Source organism: Calidris pugnax, unplaced genomic scaffold (assembly GCF_001431845.1).
Source record: "Calidris pugnax isolate Ruff unplaced genomic scaffold, ASM143184v1 scaffold304, whole genome shotgun sequence".
Classification (NCBI taxonomy): domain Eukaryota; kingdom Metazoa; phylum Chordata; class Aves; order Charadriiformes; family Scolopacidae; genus Calidris; species Calidris pugnax.
The window spans coordinates 534,940-562,161 of record NW_015091068.1 but is presented as its reverse complement, the minus strand read 5'-3'; the positions used below and the strand labels follow the sequence as shown (position 1 = coordinate 562,161).

The 27,222-nt window shown below is 42.2% G+C and overlaps 1 protein-coding gene across 1 annotated transcript; it reads left to right on the top strand.

Moving 5' to 3' along the window:
- The first annotated feature begins 2,264 nt into the window (after nucleotides 1-2,264).
- On the top strand, nucleotides 2,265-27,222 carry LOC106896755 (myosin heavy chain, skeletal muscle, adult-like). The gene is made up of 37 exons (XM_014956971.1): nucleotides 2,265-2,468; nucleotides 2,557-2,700; nucleotides 2,796-2,952; nucleotides 5,084-5,111; nucleotides 5,210-5,327; nucleotides 5,414-5,506; nucleotides 6,232-6,295; nucleotides 6,388-6,486; nucleotides 6,580-6,683; nucleotides 6,764-6,902; nucleotides 10,323-10,441; nucleotides 10,543-10,692; nucleotides 11,757-11,927; nucleotides 12,687-12,993; nucleotides 13,087-13,157; nucleotides 14,444-14,531; nucleotides 14,623-14,740; nucleotides 15,898-16,021; nucleotides 16,741-16,877; nucleotides 17,076-17,331; nucleotides 18,201-18,443; nucleotides 18,529-18,705; nucleotides 18,791-18,936; nucleotides 19,024-19,114; nucleotides 19,203-19,592; nucleotides 19,715-19,816; nucleotides 20,414-20,610; nucleotides 20,908-21,091; nucleotides 21,178-21,343; nucleotides 21,506-21,630; nucleotides 21,867-22,175; nucleotides 22,280-22,483; nucleotides 22,768-22,893; nucleotides 22,988-23,158; nucleotides 23,244-23,348; nucleotides 23,492-23,587; nucleotides 27,082-27,222. Exons 1-37 carry the CDS (start codon nucleotides 2,265-2,267, stop codon nucleotides 27,220-27,222), a joined length of 5,664 nt encoding a protein of 1,887 aa, XP_014812457.1.

The window sequence follows — 27,222 nt, the reverse complement described above, 5'->3', positions numbered from 1 at the left end:
GTGCAAATGGATGTGTACACTCGTGTATGTACTTTAATTACCTCAGAATTCACTTGATGTACTCTATGTGAGGGTCTAGCTTAGAAACTCAGCATGGTCATGGACTCAGATAGTGAGGGAGCCCCAGCACCAGCACTGTCATGGGAAGAAGCATGGACTGTAACACACCTCATATCTTCTAGCTGTTTTGCTATTGCAGCTGGTAAGTTGTAACAAAAAATTACTCGCTCCTTCACGGCATATTTTATTTAAAACTTCTAGCACATTTCTTCATAAACCTTAGACTGTGCTATGAGAATAATTACAAACAAATGTTTAAGCACCAGAAAATGTGTCCAGAGAGATTGTGGCAACTTCCTTCTTTGAGATTTCCAAAATTCACCTATACATGTTCCTAAACAGTCTGATCTTGCTGTGCTTTGAGAATTGTATGAGACACTTCCAGCAAATATGTTGACCTAAATCTTTTCAGGATGCCAAGATTCAGTGATTTTTCTCCATCAAGAGTGAGACCTGTGTGTCCTCAAACCTGCACCCTGGATATTTTCAGTGTTTAACTGACCAAACCCAGCAGGCCCTTTCAAATTGTCTCTGCCTGACTTGTCCAATCCTTCTTTTACATCCTTCTCATATTATTTATAGGGGATTTATTCAGTCAGTGGATATCAATAATTTCTAATTATATCTGGTCACATCACCTGACAGTTTTTCCTTTAGTTGACTTTGCCAAAAAATTCTTTGCCAGGAACAAAGTTTGCCAAAAATGTGATGACTGAAGAAAGAAAGGGTATCTGTACCATGTGAAAACAAGAGTATAAAATGCCTTGAGACAAGACAGCTCTGCCTTTAAAGAAAATTTCAAGGTAAGTGTGAGGCGTCTTGGCTAGCAAAGACGAGGTAGAGCCTTGCATTCTCTATTATACTGCAGTCCTACTAGCTCTCATTTTCAGAAGGTGACCTGTTTCTCAGCTTGTATTTTAAATATGCTTTCAAGGCATTTGTAAATATTCATTCTGAAACTCCACTCTGAATTACTTCAGAGCAAAAAGTAGAGAAATTGTTTTTCCATTTTACATACTACCAGCCTGCAAGTCACACAGCCTGCAAGTAACTCGTCATATCCCACAAGAGGTAAGATGTTGCTTTATTTATTCCTTGTGTATAAAAAGGACATATAAAGGATATGGACTTGTGTAGCAGCTCTGCTTCGAAATATATATTTACTGGGGAGGGATGTAGGGGGAGAGACGGAAATTACGCTGGGAGTTCATCTGCCTTCCAAAGAGTATGTCTAAAAGTATAATGTAGTGACATGTAAGAAAAATAACATGTATCTTAGAAGCAGTATGACTATATCACTGTCATGCTGCACTTTTAATAATAAACCTTGCTCTTTGGTAGGATGAAGTAACTTGGGTGGAGAAGAGCACACTGATACAGTTCTGCTGCTTCCAGTACTAGATCTTGCAGAACTGATGATGGCCATTCTGTACACAGAACACTATGAAGTTCATGGTGCTTTGTAATGTGCTGTAAACATATGATAGAAGACCATTTAAGGTAGAATTTCTTTCCTGCTGACAGGCAGTTTGCTGTCTGTGTTATGTAAAATCCCATAATTCCACTCACCTGTACTTAAAACCACTCGAAGCTGATATCTCATTTTAATTATGAACCAAAGAAGCGTATGGGGTTCTTATCCCTAAATCTTTGACTTGGCAGTATCCAGACGGATGAAGTTACACCAGAAGAAAATATTTATGTATTTTATTCATTAGCGAAAAACAAGTGAGTCAGTCTATCACTTTATCCCGTGTTTTCTATTAAAATATATTGTGTTGGAAAATATAGTGTTCTGTTGTGTAATCAGTCCTGCTGATTAGCTTTGAAATGTGATGCAGATGATGAAACTAAGAGTGTCCTCTTAGAGCTACAAATTCTCTAGTTGGTGGTAACAAATTTGAGTCAAGCGAGAACACGGATCACAACCACTATTTATTTGAATGACTATCATTAATTAATTTGCTACAATTATTAGACTCAAGCTGTTACTATTAATGGCAGGCAACCGTGGGCATTGTATAATCATGTACTTCCTCACAGCTCTTTCATGCACTCACTGATCCACAGCTCCACAGTAGAAGCAACAATCTTTTTCTTTTATTTTTTAAAGGTCGATCCAGTTAATATTTATATATATATTAAAAATATAATGTTTTGCCCATTGGAGTTCTCTACAGGTGTAGCCCAAATAACCTGGAGCCATGTCTTCAGATGCTGAGATGGCCATCTTTGGGGAGGCAGCTGTGTATCTCCGAAAGTCAGAAAAGGAGAGAATCGAGGCCCAGAACAAGCCTTTTGATGCCAAGTCATCTGTCTTTGTGGCACATCCTAAGGAATCTTTTGTGAAAGGGACAATCCAGAGCAAAGAATCAGGGAAAGTCACTGTCAAGACAGAAGGTGGAGAGGTGAGGGATAAACAAGGCTGAAGGACACCCTTCAATTTCCAGTCTCAGGTCTTAGCTGACAGTCATGCATCTCTCTTTCCTCTGACAGACCCTGACCGTGAAGGAAGATCAAATCTTCTCCATGAACCCTCCCAAGTATGATAAAATCGAGGACATGGCCATGATGACCCACCTCCACGAACCCGCTGTGCTGTACAACCTCAAAGAGCGTTATGCAGCCTGGATGATCTACGTAAGTACCAGCAGCGCTCTTCCCTTGGCTAGCTGGGAGGAACTGCTCTGGAAGTGGCTAAGTGGAAGCCAACGTGCTGTCTGCCTTCCTCACAGACCTACTCGGGTCTCTTCTGCGTCACTGTCAACCCCTACAAGTGGCTGCCGGTGTACAACCCGGAGGTGGTGTTGGCCTACCGAGGCAAGAAGCGCCAGGAGGCCCCTCCACACATCTTCTCCATCTCTGACAATGCCTATCAGTCCATGCTGACTGGTGAGTGGCTGTAACTCCCTTAAGTAAATTCTACTGTGAGTATCTTTCAAGGGGATAACAATTTGGGTCTAAAAGCTCAGTTTGAATTGTTTCTTTCCAGGGTAATTTCCCTGGCCACCCATATTGTGTTACTCCAAATATTCTAGATGTCCCTTTCAACCAAGCCTGAGAGAAGCTGTGTTTAGCTCTAAAGACTATTACAAGAAATAGCATAGACTGAATTACTCCCAATCTTTCTTCTTGTTTAAGTCCCTCAGTAGTGTCACAGCAGCTTTACCAACTTAACACATCATTTCAGGGTTTCAACAGTCCATATCTGAGCTTTATGCTGCAAAAACCCCATTATTTCAATGGGCAGTAGAGCCATTTCTCCTTCTTTTGGGCACAGTACTGAAAGATTCTAAGAACCATAAGAAAATAATTCTAAGAACCATAAGAAAATAATTAGAATGTTTCAAATCAAAAAAGTGATCTTCTCTTGTAGCAGTGTGCTATAGCTACCCCAGTCTATCAAACATTTGAGGAATTCCTTAGCGTAGATATCTCTGTGGCTGGTTGTGGGACATGGTGGGGTGGATTTCCTAAGTGTAGCTCTGAGCATTTCCACTTGAAAGAATGAAAACTGAAAATGACAAAATTTTTGACTTGCACATATCTACCCAATCATGTAGTAAAATTGGAGCACACAAGGCTGTGGGATGTGCATAATATGCTTGAAACAAGAAGTTGGGCATGTGTAAGGAATAGTGTTTTGGACTTGAGTGAGTAAAGAATTAAGATCAGGTATGGCAATATGGTATAGGTGTTGGGCATTGAATCAGGGATTATTCCAAAAGCTAGTCAATTTGCATGCAGACAACAGTATATTCTAGAGGGAATTGGCCATGAATCATATGGATTTATGTCTCTCTGGGCTAGTAGCTTGAATAAATATTGTCCAGGTTTGGAGTCCTCAACACAGGAAGAACATGGACCTGTTGGAACGGGTCCAGCGGAGGGCCATGAAGATGATCAGAGGGATGGAGCACCTCCCCTGTGAGGACAGGCTGAGAGAGCTGGGGTTGTTCAGCCTGGAGAAGAGAAGGCTGTTGGGGAGACCTTATAGCAGCCTTTCAATATCTGAAGGGAGCCTATAGGAGAGCCAGAGAGGGACTCTTTGTCAGGAAGTGTAGTGAAAGGACAAGGGGTAATAGTTTTAAACTGAAAGAGGGAAGATTTAGATTTGATACTAGAAAGAAATTCTTTACTGTGAGGGTGGTGAGGCACTGGAACAGGTTGCCCAGGGAGGTCGTGGATGCCCCATCCCTGGAAGTGTTCAAGGCCAGGCTGGATAAAGCCTTGAGCAACCTGCTGTAGTGGGAGGTGTCCCTGCCCAGGGCAGGGGCGTTGGAACTTGATGATCTTTAAGGTCCCTTCCAACCCAAACCATTCTATGATTCTATGATTCGATGAATAAGAATCACTGGATTACATTAAAAACTTAGTTTTTATAGAATCTTTTTCTGGTAAGATATCTGCTTTAATCTTCTGCAGCCAAGAATATACATGCTTGAAAGAATCATGCCTAAAGTACAGAATATGTTTTTAATGGGCTGATGGATCCTTGGATGGGCTTAGAAAAATCTGGGGCCGGATGTTCTTTGGACTCCCTCAATTGCCATTGACTCTCTGTGCTGGGGAGTTGAGATGGACTTTTATCATGTAACCTAACGTTAACCTGAAATTCTGATTTCATTGGAATTTTTTATCTTTTATTTTGTTTTTTTGATGCTTTAACTTTTAAAACATATGCAAATCTGAAGATTTGCAAGAAACCTAGCAAAAAATAAAAAGAGAAAATGAGGATTTTGAAAAAACACATTCAGAAACATTCTTCTGTATTTAATAAAAAGATGCCTGAACAAAGGAAATGAAAAAGAAAGGGAAGAAAGGATTTCTGAATAAAGGTTTCATTTTTGATAGTATCCAAAAATTATTCCAAAGGCAGATTATTACTGAAGGGAGTTACTTAACTGCCAAAAAAATGTTTTTGTCACACAACTATCATGATACCTTATTTTTAGACCACTTTTAGTGTTTCATATTTTGTTCATTGGCATTAAAGTTTCTTTGTATCTGCCTCTTCTCACAGATCGCGAGAACCAGTCGATCCTGATCACGTATGTACACCCCCTGCTCGGGTCTCTGCGGGGCTGCCCGGTGCCAGGGGACCTCCTGCCTGACCACACGCTCTCTGCTTCTCTCTTTGGTTGGACAGTGGAGAATCCGGTGCCGGGAAGACTGTGAACACAAAGCGTGTCATCCAGTACTTTGCAACAATTGCAGCCAGTGGGGAGAAGAAGAAAGAGGAGAAGCAGCCAACAGGCAAAATGAGGGTGAGTTACCAGTTACTAACATTTTGTCTGGTTCTGCAGTTGTTATGTGGGTTGAACTATGTGTTTTAACAGTAATTATCCTGTAGGGAACGCTTGAGGATCAAATCATCAGCGCCAACCCATTGCTGGAGGCCTTTGGAAATGCCAAGACTGTGAGGAACGACAACTCCTCACGCTTTGTGAGTTTTCAGTCAAAACCAGCTTCAGTTTACAAGTAGGAAGAATTCTATTGATATTGATTTCTTCCTGAAGTTCAATGTAAGAAATTTATATTTGTGTTTCCTCATATATTTCCTCATTTTACAGCTAAGTTTACATTCAATACAAACATATCCTGAAATGGTAAACTGGTAGAATGACATATATATCTTTATTACACTGTATAAAATGTTCATTCTCTTGTTCAGCCCTCAGCAGGACTTACTTGAAATTTCGATCAGATTGTTCAGGACCTGATACAGTCAAGTTTTGAAAGTCTCCAGGACTAGAGATTCCACAGCCTCTGAGTAGCTTTCCTAAAACCACAATGCACTTATAGTAAAAATGTTGGTTTTCATGTTAAGTCAGAATTTCTCTTGCTGCAATGTGTGATGTTGCCATTTGTGCTTTCATAGTAAAACTCTGAAAAAAGTCTAGCTCTGATTTCTCTATAACTCCTTTTAGTGAGTAGAGTTTCCCTCCTGTTCTCCAAACTCAGTCTTCTCATCCTCTCTTTAAGACTGTCATCTCTTTTTTTGCTTCCCCTTCTCTTAAGGGCAAATTCATTGTTTTGTTTATTTTGGAAAAAATAAGAAAAAAATCAAAACAGCTTCTTTTTACATCCTGTTCTCTGTGGAGAATGTAGGATTACACAGTTACAGTCTTAGTGACATTTAATAATGCCTGTTTTCTTTCATTTCTAAAGGGCAAATTCATCCGGATTCACTTTGGAGCCACAGGCAAACTGGCTTCTGCTGACATTGAAACATGTAAGAGACTTCCTCACCTGATCACATTCCTTCCTCCCTTTCCACCACAGTGTACTTGCTCAGATCTAACTCTGTCCTACCATCCTTGCCAGACCTGCTGGAGAAGTCCAGAGTCACCTTCCAACTTAAGGCGGAAAGAAGCTACCACATATTCTATCAGATCATGTCCAACAAGAAGCCAGAGCTAATTGGTAGAAAATACTATAAATTGTTTGATGAAATCTAAATGCGTTTGGCATTTATCTTCATTCCTACTGGCAGATATGTCCTATTCTTCTTTACAGACATGCTCCTCATTACCACCAACCCATATGACTACCAATTTGTGAGTCAAGGTGAGATCACTGTTGCCAGCATTAATGACCAGGAGGAGCTGATGGCTACAGATGTAAGTGTCACAGACCATACCGGTATGGTGAAAGTCCCACCTAGTGGCCCAGAGGTTTATTTGACTGATTCTGTTGCCAGAGTGCCATTGACATCCTGGGCTTCACTGCTGATGAGAAAGCAGCCATTTACAAGCTGACGGGGGCTGTCATGCACTATGGGAACTTGAAGTTCAAGCAGAAGCAGCGTGAGGAGCAGGCAGAGCCAGATGGCACAGAAGGTATTAGAATAATTTGCTACTGATCTCTCTGTACTACCAGCAAAAATTTGTATTGTAATTCTAACCGTTCGTAGAAAAGGTGTTTTTTGAAAATTATAGGCTTTTTTTCCTTCAAAGAAAAGACATTTTTTTTTAAAGTAGCTGAGTTCAGCATTCCAAGGACAATAACATTGCTTAGATATCTTCTTTCATTGTCTTTAAGCCTGAATTCTAAACTTTTAATTTTCTTGGCCCTGAAATCTCCTCCATTCTCTCACATCACATTCTCTATCCTCCCAGTTCTAGGGAATGACATTGAAAGAAGCAAGCAGACAGTTTATCAATAGCTGACTCCAAAGCTGGTGTCACTAGCGGAATTTTGGGTTTTTCAATCATGGGATTATCTAGGTGACATCAGGATTCTGGGGCCTGATGGGATTCACCTTTCTCAGTGGGGAAAAAATATTTTTGCTGATGAGTTAGTGGGACTGATTGAAAGAGCTTTAAATTCAATTCAAAGGGGGGATAGAATAAAATTAGGCTTACTAGAGATGAGCAGGCATGACAACATCTGAGGGATGGTGTGCTCGTGAGTTAAGCTTATCTCCACAATGTACTGAGCGCTCTGGAACGCATTTGAAAAGTGCATACAATAATGCATGCAGTATGAGGAATAAACCAGAGGAACCAAAATTTTTGACTCAGTCCCAGAGCTACAATGTCACTGCTCTAAGTGAGACTTGGTAGGAAGTGTCCCGTGACTGCCGTGCTGTGATGGACAGTTATTGGCTCCCCAGGAGTTAGAGGCAGGACAAACAAGGTGAAGGGATAGCACTTTATGTAAAGGAGTTGGACTGTACAGACCTTGCAGCTGGGGATGACATAGCTCTGTGAAAGGATTAGGGGACAAGCTAATAAAGCAGATGTTCTTGTGGGGCTCTACTATAAATTGCCTGGCCAGACTGGTGACACCGATGTACTGTTCTATATGGAATTAAAGGAAACCTCTAGATAAGTTTCCCTTGTCCTTATGGCTTACTTCAGTTTACCAGATATTAACTGGGACTATCATACAGTAGAGGTGAACAGGTCCAGGAAATTCCTGAAACATGTTGAAGACAGCTTCTTGATACAGGTACTAAGGGAACCAACTAGATCTGTTGTTTGTTGAGATCTCCTTGTAGGTAATGTGACAATTAGTGGCTGTCTTGGCCACAGTGATGATGAAATGGTTGCATTTAAATCTTTGGTGATATGAGAAAAACTGTCAGAATTTGGGAGAGAAGATTTTAGGATGCTCAAGGAACTAGTTAGTGAGGTCCCCTGGGAATCTACTTTCAAGGGTATTGAGGTCCACTGATCACATTTTGAGAGCCATCTTTTAAGAGCACAGGAACAGGCAATTCCAATGTGTCATAAGTCAAGCAAGCAGGGCAGAAGGTGGGTTGACTGAACAGGGATCTCATTCTGGAACTTAGGAGGAAAAAGAATGTGTATGGACTTTGGAAGCAAGGTCAGGCTATATAGAAGGACTGCAGAGATGCTGTTCACCACTGTAGGGAGAAAATGCATACAGCCAAAATTCAGTTAGAGCTGAAGCTGACCAGTACTGTGCTGGATAACAAAAAAGGCTTTTTAAAGTATGTTAACAGCAAAACGAAACAGTGGTCCATTACTCAATGAAGTTGGTCAGGGATATAAGGATATAGGGATAAAGATGAAGTGGATACATTTAATGACTTCTTTGGATCTGTCTTTAACACCAATGGGACCCTGGGACACCTAGAACCCAGGGTTGGAGGACTGTGACGAGGGGAGTGATAAGCTCCTAGCTGAGTTTGAACTTGTACAGAATTTGCTGCTGAAATTGAATGCACATAAGACTATGGGCCCTAATGGGATTCCTCCCAAGGTACTGAAGGAGTTGGCCAAAATTGCGAGACCTCATATGGTTATTTATCAATGGTCTTGGGAATCTGGAGAAGTCCCAGTTTATCAGAAGCTAGCAAATGTTACTCCAATTTTCAAACAGGGCAAAAAGGAAGACCCTGGTAATTTTCACTGTCAGTTTCACTTTGGTTCCTGGTAAAAACACGGAGAAGATTATGCTGGGAATTATTAAAAGACACTTAAAAGACAATGTAGTCATTGGGTCAAAACCAACATGGGTTCATTAAGGTAAAGTCATATCTTAATGTCCTTTTACATTAATATCTTTTTATGACAAAGTTACCCACCTAGTGGATGAAGGGAAGGCAATGGATGTGGGTTTTTTGGGTTTTAGCAAAAAATTTGGTAATATCTCTCACAGTATCCTTCTGGACAGAATATGCAGCACACAGCTAGACTTGTACACAATATGATGAGTGAACAATTGGCTGAAGGGTCTGACTCAAAAGGTTGTACCAAATGTGGTAACATCTGGTTGACTGCTGGTCACCAGTAGTGTTCCCCAGGGCTTATCAATGGCCTGAAAACAGCAGTTAAGTGCACACTAAGTTAAGTGTGCCAACGTTATTAAATTAGGGAGAACCAGTGATTACCTTGAGTGTAGAGGGGTCTTACAGGGAGATTGTGGTAGATTGGAGTGCTGGGCAAATGTCAAATGCAGGAAATTTAACAAGGACAAATGGTGTGTTCTGCATCTGGGACAGTATAATCCTTGATGTACATATAGACTTCTGGACAAGATGCAGGAGAGGAGCCCTGCAGAAACAGATCTGGAGGTTTTGGTTGATAAATCAACAGTCTACCCTGGTGGACAAAGGGCCAACCATATCCTGGGGTGCATTAAACATAGTATAGCTAACAGGTCAAAAGATGTGATTGTACCACCACACTCAAGATTGGTATAGTCTCACCGTGAGGCCTGTGTGCAGTTTTGGGCACCACAATATAAAAAGGATATAAAAATATTTGAATATGTCCAAAGGAAGGCATAAAATATAGTTAAAGGACTAAAGGGCATAATTCATGAGGAACAACTGATATCCTCAGATTTGTTTAGTTTAGAGGAGACTGAGGGGTGACCTCATGAATGTGGGGGAGTGGAGAGTGGGGTTATGATCTTCTTTCTGGTGTATGGTGATAGAATGCAAGGGAGTGACTTAAAGTTGTGTCAGGGGAAGTTCAGATTGGATATTAGGAAAAGGTTCCTCACTGAGAGGGTGATCAAGCATCAAAACAAGATTCCCAGGGACGTGATCATGGTCGTAAGCCTGTTGATGTTCAAGAAGCATTAGGGCAATGTTCATATGGTTTAACTTTCATGTTGCCCTGTGTGGACACAGGATTTGAACCCAATGATCCTTCTGGGTGCGTTTCAAATCAGAACATTCTATGACATTTCTAAACTACCCTTCAGAGAATATTTTGTTCTGAAATAATTTTAGCAAAACCTGTGCATCATCAGATAATGTATTCTTTTCTTTCTGTTGTCAGTTGCTGACAAGGCTGCCTACCTGATGGGTCTGAATTCAGCTGACCTGCTTAAGGCCCTCTGCTACCCTCGAGTCAAGGTGGGGAATGAATATGTGACCAAGGGTCAAACTGTGCAGCAGGTAACAACCAGATCATGTTTGGGAACCTCTGACTTGAATGAATGTCATAAGCATTCTCTTCAGATCTGTATGGTAACTTACTTACTTTCCTCCTTGTATAGGTGCACAATTCAGTAGGTGCCCTGGCAAAGGCTGTCTATGACAGAATGTTCTTGTGGATGGTTGTTCGCATCAATCAACAGCTGGATACAAAGCAGCCCAGACAGTACTTCATTGGTGTCCTGGACATTGCTGGCTTTGAGATCTTTGATGTAAGGAAAACAATTTGTTGATGCTTCTTAGAAGACACATCCAACTATTAAGGAAATTCAATAAATATGTTGCTTTATTTACACGATAGTGGAAAAATCATTACACACTTATAGGACCTCAGAAGCACCTGGGTCATGGATTTACATGAAGAACAACTCGGTAATAATACTCTCCAGAAGTACAAAAATTCTCATAAGACATAGAAAATGGGTATTGAAGGACTATCAGGTATGCCATTATAGGCTGAAAATGGTGGCAAATTAATACAGGCTTTTTGCAATGTCAGTTTTGATGTATTAGGGCACCAAAAATTATGAAATTCTGTGTTTAAGGATGCAGTAAAGCAAGGATTTGATCTCAAAGAAGAGAAAATTTTGAATTGAATACTTGAAAGATTAAAATTGAATCAGAAAGAAGTGCTATAACATGTTTAGGGACTAATCTTCTATTTTTTACCCTGCGTATGCTTTATAACTGTGTACAAATTAGTAATATTTGTTGCAAAAAATACCATAAAATCCTTTGAGAGCACTGAATTTGAAGTCTGTCTTTCTTCAATGTGAAGGGAAAGGTGTTATTGAGAATGCTGCATGTAGTACTTAGTATAGTGTAGTTTTCACTGTGGAAGCTTGTGAATTTAGATTTCTTAAGTTTCTCCTTTTTCAACATATGATACCATTGTTGCATGATGAGCAGAGTGCTGATATGAGAGAAGAGAGCTGCAGTGTAGTCTTCAGATGCATGACATGCAATTACATAGAGTTCCTCTGACTACAGGCAATTAGTACATCGAATAACCCTAGCCGGTGTTAGGAAAAGGACACTTGCCCTGCCACTGGCTCTTTCCTCTAGATATAGCTGTTAAGTAGATCACAGATCAGGCTGTTCAGCTGTGTCTGGTACATGCTTGTTACAGGAAAGATGCTGTAGAAGAGTGCTACATGTGAATTATAAGCGTATCTAACCATAGATTTCTGAGCTGGAAAGTAATAGAGTAAATCTCACTGTTTTATAGCAGTAGAAACACAGTTCAAAAATAGCTGCATCTGTCTGTGCTTTGCAGTACAACAGCCTGGAGCAGCTGTGCATCAACTTCACCAATGAGAAACTGCAACAGTTCTTCAACCACCACATGTTCGTGCTGGAGCAGGAGGAGTACAAGAGGGAAGGAATCGAGTGGACGTTCATTGATTTTGGGATGGACCTGGCTGCCTGCATTGAGCTCATTGAGAAGGTATCCTTCCTGTTCAGGTGCATTATGAATCTGGGAATTCTGTTTTTACTTGGCATCAGTTTTCACACCCAAATTTTGTTTTGGTTATTTGAAATCCCTGACACATAGCTTGTTTTTATCTGTGAGGTTTCAACACCTTCATGGCAACAGCTCTGCACAGACGTCTTTTCAAGAGCCAAAACACTGCAAAGCTCCCAATAATGGTATTCATTCATAAGAACTAGAGTTAGTTTCCACTCTAAAGCCAACAAGTTTCTCTTAAGCTCTGATAGATTAATTTCTGCCTAGCTACAACAGGAGATTTTTAATTATGTTTTTTTATATTTGCAATATAAAAATGGAACTTCACAACTTCCAGTTGATAGCCATCCTTTCATGTGCATTAATTAGTGTGCTATGTCAGCGGTCAAGTTTATTAAAAGACATGGCATTCAGTCACTAGGAGGATCTTGAGCAGAGAGACTTTTTATTAAGACATATCCATATGTTTAGACCAAGAGTTTTTGTTAATATGACATTTTTAACTTTATTTTTCAATTTTTATTGCACAAATAATGTAAACTTCCATCAGTCACTGAACCTTTGAAAGTAAACTGGGTAAGTATCCATGTTTAACCCTGCTATTTGGATTTGAAAAGAGTAGTATTCCTTTGCTGATACCACAGTCTTTATTTTTATTTCATATTCTATTGAGATAAGCCCAGCCACCGTTGTGTATAAAGGCCAATTTAACATCTGTGTTTTTTTGCTTTCTTCCAGCCCATGGGCATCTTCTCCATCCTGGAAGAGGAGTGCATGTTCCCCAAGGCAACTGACACCTCTTTCAAGAACAAGCTCTATGATCAGCATCTGGGCAAGTCCAGCAACTTCCAGAAGCCCAAGCCTGCCAAAGGCAAGGCTGAGGCCCACTTCTCCCTGGTGCACTATGCTGGCACGGTGGACTACAACATCACCGGCTGGCTGGAGAAGAACAAGGACCCCCTGAATGAAACTGTCATTGGGTTGTACCAGAAATCATCTGTGAAGACACTGGCCTCACTCTTTGCTTCTTACGGCGGAGAAGCAGGTAAAAAAAATAAATCTTTGGGTTCATGCATGTACAATGTATAGGGAGAATCACAAATTAAAATTATATTTTTTTTTTTTTTTAATTCTGTAGAAGGTGGTGGTGGCAAGAAGGGTGGGAAGAAGAAGGGTTCTTCTTTCCAGACTGTCTCAGCTCTTTTCCGGGTAAGTACATAATTTGTTATCTCTGCTGATCTGGACATAGAAAATAAACTTCCTTGAAATTCCCATAGTTCTTGGTTCCAGTTTGGCAAGCTGTAGTCATAGTTTTTTAGAATTCTTGACCCATTTTCTTATAGCAAAAAAATCCATCATGTCACTTGACCTCTGTTGGAGTGGATACAGAACTTATCATTTTATCCCCTAATTTACAATGATGTTGTCATCTGTCATAACAAAATTTTCTTATGTAGCCTAGAAGCCTTCTTTCCCTCTCCTCCAGATTTCAAGGTGAAAAATAGTGTTGTAATGAGATTGTTTTGCCTTTTGGGTTAAATGTCTTATTTATCATTACCATGTCAGCTGTGCATTCTAGGAGTTATTCTGATATGTGTGAAATATCCACGTATCTTGAGCTCTAAACTGATAACAATTCAGAAGCTTAATGGTTCTTTCTCAAGCCTGGGCCTTCCTGCCTGGCTTTTCCTTATGCTTATCCTAGGAGAAGCTGCTGGTCTGACCACAAACTGTGGTCCTGAATACCTGCAGGGAAGAACAGCAGATTAACCTGGGAGAAGTAAACTGTGTAGACCTCTCACAGGTGAAGGACATTTGTAAATGTCTCCCTAGTTGTCCTTCTATTCTTCTTGGTAAAGTCATGTTTTACATCACACCCTTGAAAAACTGTAGGCTTTCCAAGGTAAACTTAGTAGCGTCTGCCACACTGATTTTTATTTTGGTATCCACCATCATTGCAAAAACAGGCTTTGCAAAAACATGACTTACATATCAAAAATACATTTTGAAACATGTTAAAAAAAATGCCCTCTCTGATGTGATTTGAGGCAGGGTGAGTGTTACTGATAGCTGTTCAGTTTAGAACGCTTTGGACCACAGCTGAAATTTGTTGCCTTGTCCTTCTCTTCTGTCATCCTTGTGCCTGCCTCTGAATCACATATAAAAAAAGCAGCTTTCACACTTGGCTCCGCAGGATACACAGGTGATAGGCTTTTTGAATTAATACCAATATTCACTCAAATTAACTCATTATCTGGAATAGATTTGTGAGGTATCAAATATAGTGATATTTCAGATAAAATTATATTAGCACTGTATGAGCTTTCCAGAGCAAAATGGCATTTTTTTTTTTTTTTACATTTTATCACAGTATTAATAAAATGGACAATTCATATGACTACAGCAAGTTTGATGGCATTGTAGTAGTTTTACTGTAAAGGTGAATCCACGGAACAAATATTTACTAATATAAACTTTTGTTCATAATTCTTCAGGAGAACTTAAACAAGCTGATGACCAATCTGCGCAGCACTCACCCACATTTTGTGAGATGCATCATCCCCAATGAAACAAAAACACCTGGTAAAATCCTCAAATATATGGAGGTTTTCCTGTGATACAGAAGATCTCTGTGTTGTGATCCATGATGTTCACTTGTGTTCTGAATTGTTAGGTGTCATGGAGCATGAACTGGTGCTACACCAGCTTCGGTGCAACGGTGTGTTGGAAGGGATCAGAATTTGCAGAAAAGGATTCCCCAGCAGAGTTGTCTATGCTGACTTTAAACAGAGGTCAGGTTTCTACAGCATACTGTCTTATTATAGCCAAGTCTATGCACACTGAACCTGGTGGGAAAATTTAAGACCATGTTATGACATTGATATATCTTTTGTAGAGATGGGATAAATAACCTTTGTTGTCTTTACTCAGCACCTTATATCTCACCTGTTCTTTTGATAGTCTTACATGACTTTGAAAGCAAACAGAACATACTGGTATCCTCTCTAGAAAGGTCCTGACATTGTATGTTGCAAGAACAGCTGGAATTTGTATAAGCAATTATCAGCAAGCAACAATGGCCAACTGCTCCCTAAGAGAAGGAGAACAGGGTGCAGGGTGCAGTCCAAGAGGGTCTGAACACAGTGGCCAGATCTGGGGGCTGGGGGTACATTGACAATCCCAGTTAAGGCAAGCATTGAATCAGATTCAGGGTCCATCCGGGTGGTCCTGCCAGGAGCAGCAGGAGATGGGGATAGAGACAGCAGACAGCACTGGCAACAAAGCTACAATATCTGTAGAAGAGCTCCAAGGAGGAGACAACCACCTACAGTATTGATCCAAGGTCCATTGAGAAAGCAAAGCCAGAAACAGAGCTGAAGAACAGCTATGATGCAACTCATGCAAGAAATGAGATCCAAGGCCTAAGGTGAAATGGAACACATGGGCATATGGTGGAGGCCCTAGGTGAGGCTGATCAGGGCCATTAAGTTCCTTCAGGACCCTGAAAGCTATATGATTACTTAAACACAGATTATTTGGTGTGGCAGGTTTCCTTCTAGCTAGCTCAAATTCCAAACTAATGTAGCTTTTTTAAATTCCTATATTATAGTTATTTAAATAATACATTCATTGTAATATGTTCCTATTTTCTAACATTTATTTTATTGTCAATGATACTGTAGTATCATCTGCTCCATGAAGAATTATAATGGGTAAGTTGTAGCAAAAGTTTCTCACATTGCTCAGAAAATGTATTCCTATTTAACAAAGGAATATCTCAAAAAATCAGTCAATGTTCAGCCAAGACATTGTCTTGCCATATTGGGAAGCCATCAAGCCTGTCTTAAAAAAAAATAATAACCATATTGGGAAGCCATCAAGCCTGTCTTAAAAAAAAATGTTGGCTTGGGTAATAAGAATATTCTTACCTTTTATTTTTTTCCTACAGGTACAGGGTATTGAATGCAAGTGCTGTCCCAGAGGGACAGTTCATGGATAGCAAGAAAGCTTCTGAGAAGCTCCTTGGATCCATTGCTGTTGATCACACACAATATAAATTTGGTCACACCAAGGTACAAGTACAACTTGGTTAAAATATAGACATTTTTTACAGAAATATTGAGAGGTATGAGTGAAATATAAATAGAAATGTACATACATAAAAGCACTAGAAACAAAAGCAGTGCAAGGACTAAATAGCCAAGGATATGTTTGCCAGCAGTAACCGTGGTAGCATATGTAGCAGAAAGATATAGCTTGCACCAAGACCACAGGATGGTCCCACCACCAGCCAGTCTGTGCTCTGTTTCTCAGAGGATGACAACAGAAAGTCTGCATCCAAAAGATACAGAAAATGAGGAAACAAAAGAAAATGGACAGCAGCCTTCACTGAGTTTTGTGAATTATGAAGAAATTTTCTGAGGTTAAAGAACATTCTGCTAAGTTATTGATTCCTAAAAGGGATAAAAAGGCCTGTCCAGTTACCTGACTGCCAATCGAGGTAAACCTAGAGGATGTAGTGAGGAACTGGTAGCTGAAATCCCTTATCTTCTGTGTATCACACAACTCATACCATTCAGACTGCCTGGTCACACACACTGATGTCTGTGAGTACATTGGTGTGATGGTGTCAGTGGTTACAGTCAATTTAGAGAACTAACTAAAATAAAAATATCACCTTTTCATTTCATAAAGTAACAGTGCTACCAACACCAGTAATCCCTATGGAAATGTGATCTGTTGGTATTATGATGATCTAGCATTGATGCCTTATGTCATCCTCTTTCTCAAGGTGTTCTTCAAAGCTGGACTGATAGGTCTTCTGGAGGAGATGAGGGATGAGAAACTGGCACAGGTCATGACTCGCACACAAGCCAGATGCAGAGGCTTTCTGATGAGAGTGGAGTACCAGAGAATGGTGGAGAGAAGGTAGACACTCTTCTTAAAGTTCATATCATTGCACATTGTTTCTGCAGACACGACACTGAGAATTCTTCCTGTGTGTCCTGAGAAACTTGCTCTAGGTGACTATGCTTGAGCAGGAGGGGTTCAACAAGTTGTTCTAGAGTTCCAGTCTCAACCACTCTGTAAGTCTGTGATTAAGTCACTCTGTTATTTGCATTTCAGGGAGTCCATCTTCTGTATCCAGTACAACATTCGGGCATTCATGAATGTCAAGCACTGGCCTTGGATGAAGCTGTGCTTCAAGATCAAGCCCTTGCTGAAGAGTGCAGAATCTGAGAAGGAGATGGCCAACATGAAACAAGAGTTTGAGAAAACAAAGGAAGAGCTTGCAAAGTCTACGACAGATAGGAAGGGGCTGGAGGAGAAAATGGTGAAACTGGTGCAGGAAAAAAATGACCTGCAGCTCCAAGTGCAAGCTGTGAGTACCACCAGGGCACTTCATGATTCTTGGTTTGTAGAAAATGAAGATCAAATATGCCTTCCAAAGAACAGAATCACAGCAACCATGATAAAACTCAAACTTATAAATAAGGGTGATATTTAAGACTGTCCAATATGTGGCCCTAGCAGGAGAATTGAATTGGAGAGACCTTAATCTTACATCCTTACAGACTCAATATAAAGAAGAAAATATTTTCAATGATAGTATATGTGTAAAAAAATAGAAATATATATCCATGTGTAAACACATATGTGTGAATATATATGTATATTATATACCTACACAGAAACTATGCATATCTATAAAATGCATATATACAAAGTTTACAAAACTACATGTATATGCACAGTGTGAAATAGGTAAATATATATGAATTACATGTGACCATATGGTTATACTCTAAAAAAAATATTGACTGAAGTATTCTAAAAGGAACAAGAGGAAACAGAAGCGTGAAAGAATTCCCATTATTTCAGAGCTTCAACGTATAATGAAAAGCATGGCAGACATCTTTATCCTCAGAATAAACTTGTAGATGAGGGGGTTCCTCTTCTCTGAAAGAGCATTTCCTTCATGATTCAGGATGCTGGGTTCCAAATTCTCACCAGAATTATTAATAGGATACTTAGCAATGATCACTCAGTCAAAGGTCAGAAGAAAACCTTACAGAATATATGTGAGTCTGTATAGGGCTGTGCTTTGACATATACCTTTGGTGAAAAATATGAAGCTGATTATATTTTATGCATTATTCTAAGCAACAAAAGTGAATTAGTGAAAAAAAAAAACAACAACAAAAGATATAAATAGTTATGAAAAATTTTCAAGAAATCTTTCTATTGTAGGAAGCGGACGGCTTGGCTGATGCTGAGGAAAGGTGTGACCAGCTGATAAAAAACAAAATCCAGCTGGAAGCAAAAGTTAAGGAGCTATGTGAAAGAGCAGAAGATGAAGAAGAGATGAATGCTGAGCTGACAGCCAAGAAGAGGAAATTGGAGGATGAATGTTCAGAACTCAAAAAAGATATCGACGATCTTGAGTTAACACTGGCCAAGGTAGAGAAGGAAAAACATGCCACAGAAAACAAGGTATACAATACATTTTGTTACACTCAGTCAAGGAAAAGATATTAATTTACAATTCCTGTAACAGGATTGTTTTCTTTTTCAACAGGTGAAAAACCTCACAGAAGAGATGGCAACCCTGGATGAGACCATCGCTAAGCTGACAAAAGAGAAGAAAGCCCTCCAAGAGGCCCATCAGCAGACACTGGATGACCTGCAGGCAGAAGAGGACAAAGTCAATACGCTGACCAAAGCTAAGACCAAGCTGGAGCAGCAAGTGGACGATGTAAGCACACAGCCATACAGCAAGAACAGGACCGGTACGGACTTAGACCTGGCTGGTAGAGCACTGATGGCCTTGTTCTCTTTAGCTGGAAGGGTCCCTGGAGCAGGAGAAGAAGCTGCGCATGGACCTTGAGAGAGCTAAGAGGAAACTCGAAGGAGACCTGAAGCTGGCCCATGACAGCATAATGGATTTGGAAAATGATAAGCAGCAGCTGGATGAGAAACTGAAGAAGTGAGTGTGGCTGTGGGGCACCTGAGTGCTGGGCTGGTGGACTTGTCTGTGTTCTTTGAGCTCTAACGTGGTTTGCTTTGCCCAAAGGAAAGACTTTGAAATCAGCCAGATCCAGAGCAAGATCGAGGATGAGCAAGCCCTGGGCATGCAGCTACAGAAGAAGATCAAGGAGCTGCAGGCAAGTCTCTGTTCCTTCCCCTCTTTCATCCAGTCTTGGGTCAGGAAGGAGAAGGGCATGGGTGTGAGGGGTGCCTAATGTTCCCCAGGCGCGTATTGAGGAACTGGAGGAGGAAATTGAGGCAGAGCGAACCTCTCGGGCAAAAGCAGAGAAGCATCGTGCCGACCTCTCGAGGGAGCTGGAGGAGATCAGCGAGCGCCTGGAAGAAGCAGGAGGGGCCACTGCAGCTCAGATGGAGATGAACAAGAAGCGTGAGGCAGAATTTCAGAAGATGCGTCGCGACCTCGAAGAGGCCACGCTGCAGCACGAAGCCACGGCTGCCGCCCTGCGGAAGAAGCACGCGGACAGCACGGCCGAGCTCGGGGAGCAGATCGACAACCTGCAGCGAGTGAAGCAGAAGCTGGAGAAGGAGAAGAGTGAGCTGAAGATGGAGATCGATGACTTGGCCAGTAACATGGAGTCTGTCTCCAAAGCCAAGGTGCACAAATACCTTATAGGTGTTTCTGTTTCAATGGAATTGCATACAAGGCAACTTCTTGCACCTACTATTATTAAGAATGTGAATGGTTAATCCTTCCCTTTCCATGTGTTGACATACAGGCAAGTCTGGAAAAGATGTGTCGCACACTGGAAGATCAACTAAGTGAAATTAAGACAAAGGAAGAAGAGCATCAGCGCATGATCAACGACCTCAGTGCTCAAGTCCAACTCCCCTGCTGAAGCAGGATTGCCTAGAGCTTGTCAGAGCATGTTACTCAGGAGCATCCAGGCGGGTCTTGAAAATCTCCAAAGAAGGGAGATCTCCAAAGAAGGGAGAAATCTCCACAACCTCCCTGGGCAGCCTGTTCCAGGGCTCTGTCACCCTCACCGTGAAGAAGTTTTTTGAGTGGAACCTCCTATGTTCCAACTTGTGCCCGTTGCCCCTCGTCCTCTCACTGGCAGCCACTAAACAGAGTCTGGCTCCCTCCTCCTTCAAACCCCCCTTTAGGTACTTATAGGCATTGATAAGGTCTCCCCTCAGCCTTCTCTTCTCCAGCTTTCAGCAGATTCTGATGATACTCTCCAAGACAGGGTTCAAACACATATGCTTACACAGTTTCAGAAAGAGGGGACTAGTGTCCCCGGAGCACCTGTCACCAACACATCCCCATCCTCCGGAACATGTTAATGAAGGCTCCATCAGCTCCCAGCTTTGCAGTTGCCTAATTAGAGTTTCAGTCTAATTTCACTGTCATTGTCACTGTCAAGAGAGGCAACTCAAGACAGATATTCAGGTTACCAATCCCAGTGTCTCCACAGGCCAAGAACGCCCTGGCCCACGCCTTGCAGTCTGCTCGCCACGACTGTGACTTGCTCCGGGAACAATATGAGGAGGAGCAGGAGGCCAAGGGGGAGCTGCAGCGTGCCCTGTCCAAGGCCAACAGCGAAGTGGCCCAGTGGAGAACCAAATACGAGACGGACGCTATTCAGCGCACGGAGGAGCTGGAGGAGGCCAAGTACGTGGGAAGTGGGAAGTCAAATGGCTGTAGAAGACTGAGACTGTCAAGGGAAACTGGAGCCTCTGAGAGTGGGCTAGGACAGGGGTGGGATGAAGGCAGGGACATACAGTCTTTGTGGTAAAGGGGAGAGAGAGGGAGAAGAAAAAAATGTTCTGGGAAAAGTGAAGATTGGAAGGACAAACGTAGCCTTTAGGGCTAGAAAGCGTAAGACAGGCCAAATGCTCAGTAGGCGCTGAGACACAAATGCCATTGACCGTTTAGCTCTAACCTGGAGCTGTGCTTATCTCCTCCCAGGAAGAAGCTGGCACAGCGCCTGCAGGACGCAGAGGAACACGTTGAAGCTGTCAATGCCAAATGTGCCTCCCTGGAAAAGACAAAGCAGAGGCTGCAGAATGAAGTGGAGGACCTGATGATTGACGTGGAGCGATCAAATGCTGCCTGCGCAGCTCTGGATAAGAAGCAGAAGAACTTTGACAAGGTGCTTTGGGCTCCAGGCCTGGGGCTCCTGGGCAGAGCTTCCCCTCCTCATTGCCACATGCATACTCACACCCCGTTTCTCTTCAGATCCTGGCAGAGTGGAAGCAGAAGTATGAGGAAACGCAGGCTGAGCTGGAAGCCTCCCAGAAGGAGTCTCGCTCTCTCAGCACGGAGCTCTTTAAGATGAAGAATGCCTATGAGGAGTCCTTGGACCACCTGGAAACGCTGAAGCGTGAGAACAAGAACTTGCAGCGTAAGTCCCTGGCCCTCTGCTCCTGGCAGGGCTTTCTCCAGGTCCACCATTCCCTATGGGTCTGTGCCTGCAGGTCACCCAAGAGGCTTGTCACCTTGGTGTGACGGGGCCCTTCCCATTCTGCTCTGTGCCTGACCATGCCATTGGTCTTTGTTCCCACAGAGGAGATTTCCGACCTCACGGAGCAGATTGCTGAGGGAGGAAAGGCGATTCATGAGCTGGAGAAAGTCAAGAAGCAGATTGAGCAGGAGAAATCTGAAATCCAGGCTGCTCTGGAGGAAGCTGAGGTACATGCTTGTAATCATTGTTTTCTTTAGACGGATACTGAGGAAAAGTGTGTTAGATAAAATCTTGGGACTGTCAAGGAAATGTCATTGCTCTCTTCTTGTTTGGTCTGAAGGTCAAGCCTCAGTTTTCACATCATCCAGAGCAAAGCATCACTTTTTATTCTGTAAGACGTCGTTTGGAACAGAGGATCCGGATATGAAATCCTTTAATGACACAATGTTTCTTTCTTATTCAGGCCTCCCTAGAACATGAAGAGGGGAAGATCCTGCACCTCCAGCTTGAGCTCAACCAGGTGAAGTCGGAGATCGACAGGAAGATAGCAGAGAAAGATGAGGAGATCGACCAGATGAAGAGAAACCACCTCAGAATCGTGGAGTCCTTGCAGAGCACCCTGGACGCTGAGATCAGGAGCAGGAATGAAGCCCTGCGGCTGAAGAAGAAGATGGAGGGAGACCTGAATGAAATGGAGATCCAGCTGGGCCATGCCAACCGCGTGGCTGCAGAGGCACAAAAGAACCTGAGGAACACACAGGGAGTGCTCAAGGTCTGTTCAGCAAAGCTACAGAAAGAGAAATTACATCCCCATCATTTTTGGTGCCCAAGTTCACATTGCCTCCTTGCAATTGCTCTTGCCTCTTTCTTTTACAGGATACCCAGATACACTTGGATGATGCTCTCAGGACACAGGAGGACCTGAAGGAGCAGGTGGCCATGGTGGAGCGCAGAGCAAACCTGCTGCAGGCTGAAATTGAGGAGCTGCGGGCAGCCCTGGAGCAGACTGAGCGCTCAAGGAAAGTGGCTGAGCAGGAGCTTCTAGATGCCACTGAACGTGTGCAGCTCCTCCACAGCCAGGTAAGGGAATTGTGTGGAAACCAGTCATATAGCTCCTCCAGTGTGGAGGACTGGTGTGTTTCAGAGAACTGAATGATCTGGAAGAGCTTCCCTACTGTTGTCTAGAACAGAAGGCATACTTACAACCCATCAGCTGAGCCCAGCACTGACATTTTTTAAATAACCTTTTTAAAAAGTATTCCAGGTTTTGATTATAAGTCTGAAGAGTAAAGACTTGGCTCAGGTGGTAGATTTGGTATTGCAAGCATCAGAATACAAGTCTTGCAATCTTTCTTATTACACAGAACACCAGTTTGATCAACACCAAGAAAAAGCTGGAAACAGACATCATGCAAATTCAGGGTGAAATGGAGGATACAATCCAGGAAGCGCGCAATGCTGAAGAGAAAGCCAAGAAGGCCATCACAGATGTGAGTCGGGGGCTCCTTTCATGGCTGATGGCGGGTGCATTCTCCCCCAAAGTGCCTCCAACCCCCAAATGGCTTTGCTTCTTTGCTTCACCAGGCAGCCATGATGGCAGAAGAGCTGAAGAAGGAGCAGGACACCAGCGCCCACCTGGAAAGGATGAAGAAGAACCTGGACCAGACGGTGAAGGACCTGCAGCACCGTCTGGATGAGGCTGAGCAGTTGGCTCTGAAGGGAGGCAAGAAGCAAATCCAGAAGCTGGAGGCCAGAGTGCGTAGGGCTGGTATTTGTGCATGGGTGAATACGTGCCTTGGAGAGACACCAGGAAGCTCCAAAGTTGGGCTTCTCATTGCAGGTGCGGGAGCTGGAAGGGGAGGTGGATGCTGAGCAGAAGCGCAGCGCTGAAGCCGTGAAGGGTGTGCGCAAGTACGAGAGGAGGGTGAAGGAGCTGACCTACCAGGTACGGCCAGAGGCCTCCTTGGGCTGAACAAGTTTTCTCACAGCAAGTCACATTTTGTGAACACCACTCCCAAGGGGAATTGATAACCCCACCTGGTGGGAAACCAACAATTCATTCCCTTTCCTCCCTCCTGGCCACTCTAGTCTGAGGAAGACCGGAAGAATATTCTGAGGCTCCAGGATCTGGTGGACAAGCTGCAAACGAAGGTGAAATCCTACAAGAGACAAGCTGAGGAGGCTGTAAGTACCACTCTGAGTTCTGGCTAAATCACTCTTAAAGGGGTATTGAGGAAGTGATTTTGAGCATTTATGAGTTGTTTTTTTCTTTTCATCATGATGCGTTTGAGGTTTGATTATGTATCCGTGGGACTGATTAGGATTTCACAGAATAATATGCAAATATTTGAAAATATGAGGACTGACAGATTATAAATTTACTTATTTTTGAATGTAAATAATCCTCAACTCTCTTTAACAAGAACACAGCAATCAAATAATTTCTTATTACTGTCTGGCTAATATAATATTTTTAAATGATTTTGGTTCTTCTTAAAAAAAAAATAATCATGGTTTTATTTGATATTTCTGTCCCTGATCATAGAAATGTGGTTTTAATAAGTATGCTAGGCTTATGGAATTTACACATAATATGGAAATGTACCTGCAAAAAAGTTAAATTCTTAGAGGGCTGCTGTGCTTCTATTTATACTATTGCTAGGGAATATGAGTGATCAGGGTGTGCAAACAGCAATTTAACATTTCACACTGCATTAAATGCAGATGGGGGACCCAGAAGTACTACTCAAGATTGTTGGTGGCTCCTAGAAGTGCTCCAGAAATGGTGGCAACATGCTATAGATCAGTTTACAGCACCAGGTGGGGTGATCATCCCAGCTCTTCAGAATTCTCAGCCAAAACAGATCTTCTGAGAGAAAATAGATTTTTCTTGCTGGAGTGCAAAGGTTTTATTCCTGAGGCTTGGGCTTATACATTCTGGTCAGGTGATGAATTGCCAAGTGAAGGAGCTTCAGGAGGAGGTGAGCAGGTGTTACTTCTGGAATGCCAAACAGGCATGAATGATCAAACGGACCCTCAGAGAGAACCTGGAGCTGCAAGAGCTCAAACTCAGCATTACACGGAAGGGCAAATTGCCTCAGGCTAGACTTGATGAAGACTTCCAAGAAGCTGGGAGCCTTTGATATCGGCCATTATGAGAAGACATATTCACCACCCACAGATGTACACTAATAGACTAGATACAGGGTCTGGTGACAAGTGAGATGCCTTTCTTCAGAGAAGACATCTGGGCCAGGTGAGCCTGACCCATGCTTCCATGAAGGGGTGGTGAAACTGGCTGGACACTCCTTTCTAAATAGGGTTGAGGAACTAATCTGCTAACCAGATCTGCTTTCTCAGGAGCCTTCTCTAATTGCTGAGAGCTCTAATCCAGAATGTTCTGGAGGGACTAACAAATTTTGGCTAGCCATCAGATTATCAGCCACTGTTTCTTCTGGGCATGTCGGTCCTGCTTTGAGAAGGAAACAGGACTGGGAAAGCTCCTGAGATCTCTTTCAAAATGAGTTAATCATTGTTTCTGATATGCAATAGTACTGCCCAGAGATTAAAGAGCTCTGGGGACTACAGTGAAGGACATGAGAGCTCAAGTGTTGTCCTCCCTGATTCTGCTGATGAAGGGGACTGCTCGGGTATGAAAAGATGCATTCTTCAGGTCAACAGCTGGTTATGTGTCTGATGTCACAGGCAGGGCTTTGGTTTTTATGGCTACATCTTGTTTTGTGAGGAACAAGAACTTCTAGGGACTAGTGAATTTATTTTAACAAATAAGGTAAGAGCACATTTGCCAACATGCTTGCTGATTCAGTAAGGCCTTTAAATTAAGTTTGTTGGGGGAGCATAACTTAATTCCACAAGCAAAAAGACAAATGGATGCAGGGAGGAAGTATCTAGGGGACAGCAAATCAGGGGAAGTACTTACACCTCCCCTGAGAAAGTAGCATGACAGGAAAACATCTCATTTGTCTGTAGACAAACTCATATAGCATGGGGAACATGCAGGAGAAATGAGAAGTCTGTGCAGTCACTGCAGAGCTAAGACCTCGCTGAGATCATAGACACAGTGTGCTAGCTCTTATGACTGACGTGCTGTATTTTTAAGGACCACCTCTACAGAGCACAGGAATTAGCAAAAGTTCAAGCAGTATATATATAGTAGTAGTATAGTATATAGTAGCAGGAGGCTATATATTATGAATAGAGAAAACCTGACTAAGTTCAAAATCAGAAAGGAACTATATGGAAAGTGGAAGCAGGGATCAACATCTCATGAGGACTATAAGGACATTGCCTGAACATACAAGGATGGAGCCAAGAAAGCTGAACTGTAGAGGAAGATTGAGCTAGGAACCACTTAAGTAAACTGGACATACACAAGTCCAATAGACTAGACAGAAGCATCTAACTGTCTAGGGAAGCTGGACAATGACATTGCAATTTCTCTATTGACTTTGAAGCTTATGGCAAGTGGTGAAAGTCTCTGATGACTGGAAAAACACTCATCTTAAAGAAGGGCAAGACGGAGGATTTAGAAAGCCCCAGCAAGTCAGCCTTACTTCACACATTGGGAAGATCCTGTTCCAGATCCTCCTGGAAGTAATGTCAAAGCAAGTGAAAGAGAAGAAGATAAATGGAAATTGCAAGCATTAATTTAAGAAGAAGAGTTCTTATGTTGTTTTCCTTGGTCAAATGTGATGTTGAGCAGGAGACTACTTGTCTTGAAGGTGCAGATTGAAAGGGACAGGTTCCCAAAGGGCACAAGTTGCTTCAGCAAAATTCTGAGTGTAAGATAAATATTTTCACCATGAAAATGTTTAAGTCCTGAAATGGGAGCCCAGAGAGTCTGTGGAATCTTCATTCTTGTGGACACTCAAAACTCAACAAGTCCCTGCAAGCAGATCTAATATCGGTTCTAGCCCTGTGTGAGTGGGAGATTGGACTGGATGGTAGCCTAAGGTTCCTGCCAACTTCTAAGTTTGAAGTCTCAGTCCTTGGACTGAATAAAAGTTGTTCACAATTGTCCGAGTCTTTCATTCAGAGGTAACATGTACCTGTTCTAAAAATGCATGCCAATCAAAAAGAGGTTGATAGATGGTCATTGAAGGCAGGCAGGCAAAAAGAGGGAAAAGGGGTGTAAAAACTGTTTGGATTAGGAAGTGACTGGTGTCTGTATACATTTACAGGTATTTGTTTTCTGGGAATGTTTTGCCAGATTCAACAGGCCTAGAGCATCAAACGGAAGGTTGTTTCTACAGGTCAGCAAGTCTGGATCATTAAAAGCGGGATTCCAAATTCAACACAGTCATATTTGAAGATATTTAGGTGGCCAGCCATGGTTTCTTTTCAGTTTAGTTCTGAAATCCAGATATACACGAATGCACTGAACTCCTGATCTGACAAGTTATTCTAAGATACGACATAGCACGTTGTCAGTCTCCTTACTGCTATAAGAATTTGGTTAAAAAATACAGTTTTAGTATTACTCTATAGATAAAAAGGAGTTACATCAACCTTTTAGTGAATTTTCTAGGTAAGCAAAAAGATGAAGGAGATTTGTATTAAGAGCCTAGATAAGAGCTGGAAAGTAGAAACAGAGGCTTCTGGTAGAGGAAAATGGAAGTGTCAGCCTTTACATTTTCACAGCGCTCTCTTCCCCACAGGAGGATCTCTCCAATGTCAATCTCATCAAGTTCCGCAAGATCCATCATGACCTGGAGGAAGCTGAGGAACGGGCTGACATTGCAGAGTCGCAGGTCAACAAGCTCCGAGTGAAGAGTCGGGAGATTTATAGGAAAAATTAA

Excerpts from the sequence above, each read along its gene's own strand:
- LOC106896755 (XM_014956971.1), top strand. The coding sequence starts at position 2,265 with ATGTCTTCAGATGCTGAGATGGCCATCTTTGGGGAGGCAGCTGTGTAT. Across the intron at positions 6,296-6,387 it reads TTCTGCTGACATTGAAACAT|ACCTGCTGGAGAAGTCCAGA; the intron begins GTAAGAGACTTC and ends CATCCTTGCCAG. Across the intron at positions 20,611-20,907 it reads GAGGAGCTGGAGGAGGCCAA|GAAGAAGCTGGCACAGCGCC; the intron begins GTACGTGGGAAG and ends ATCTCCTCCCAG.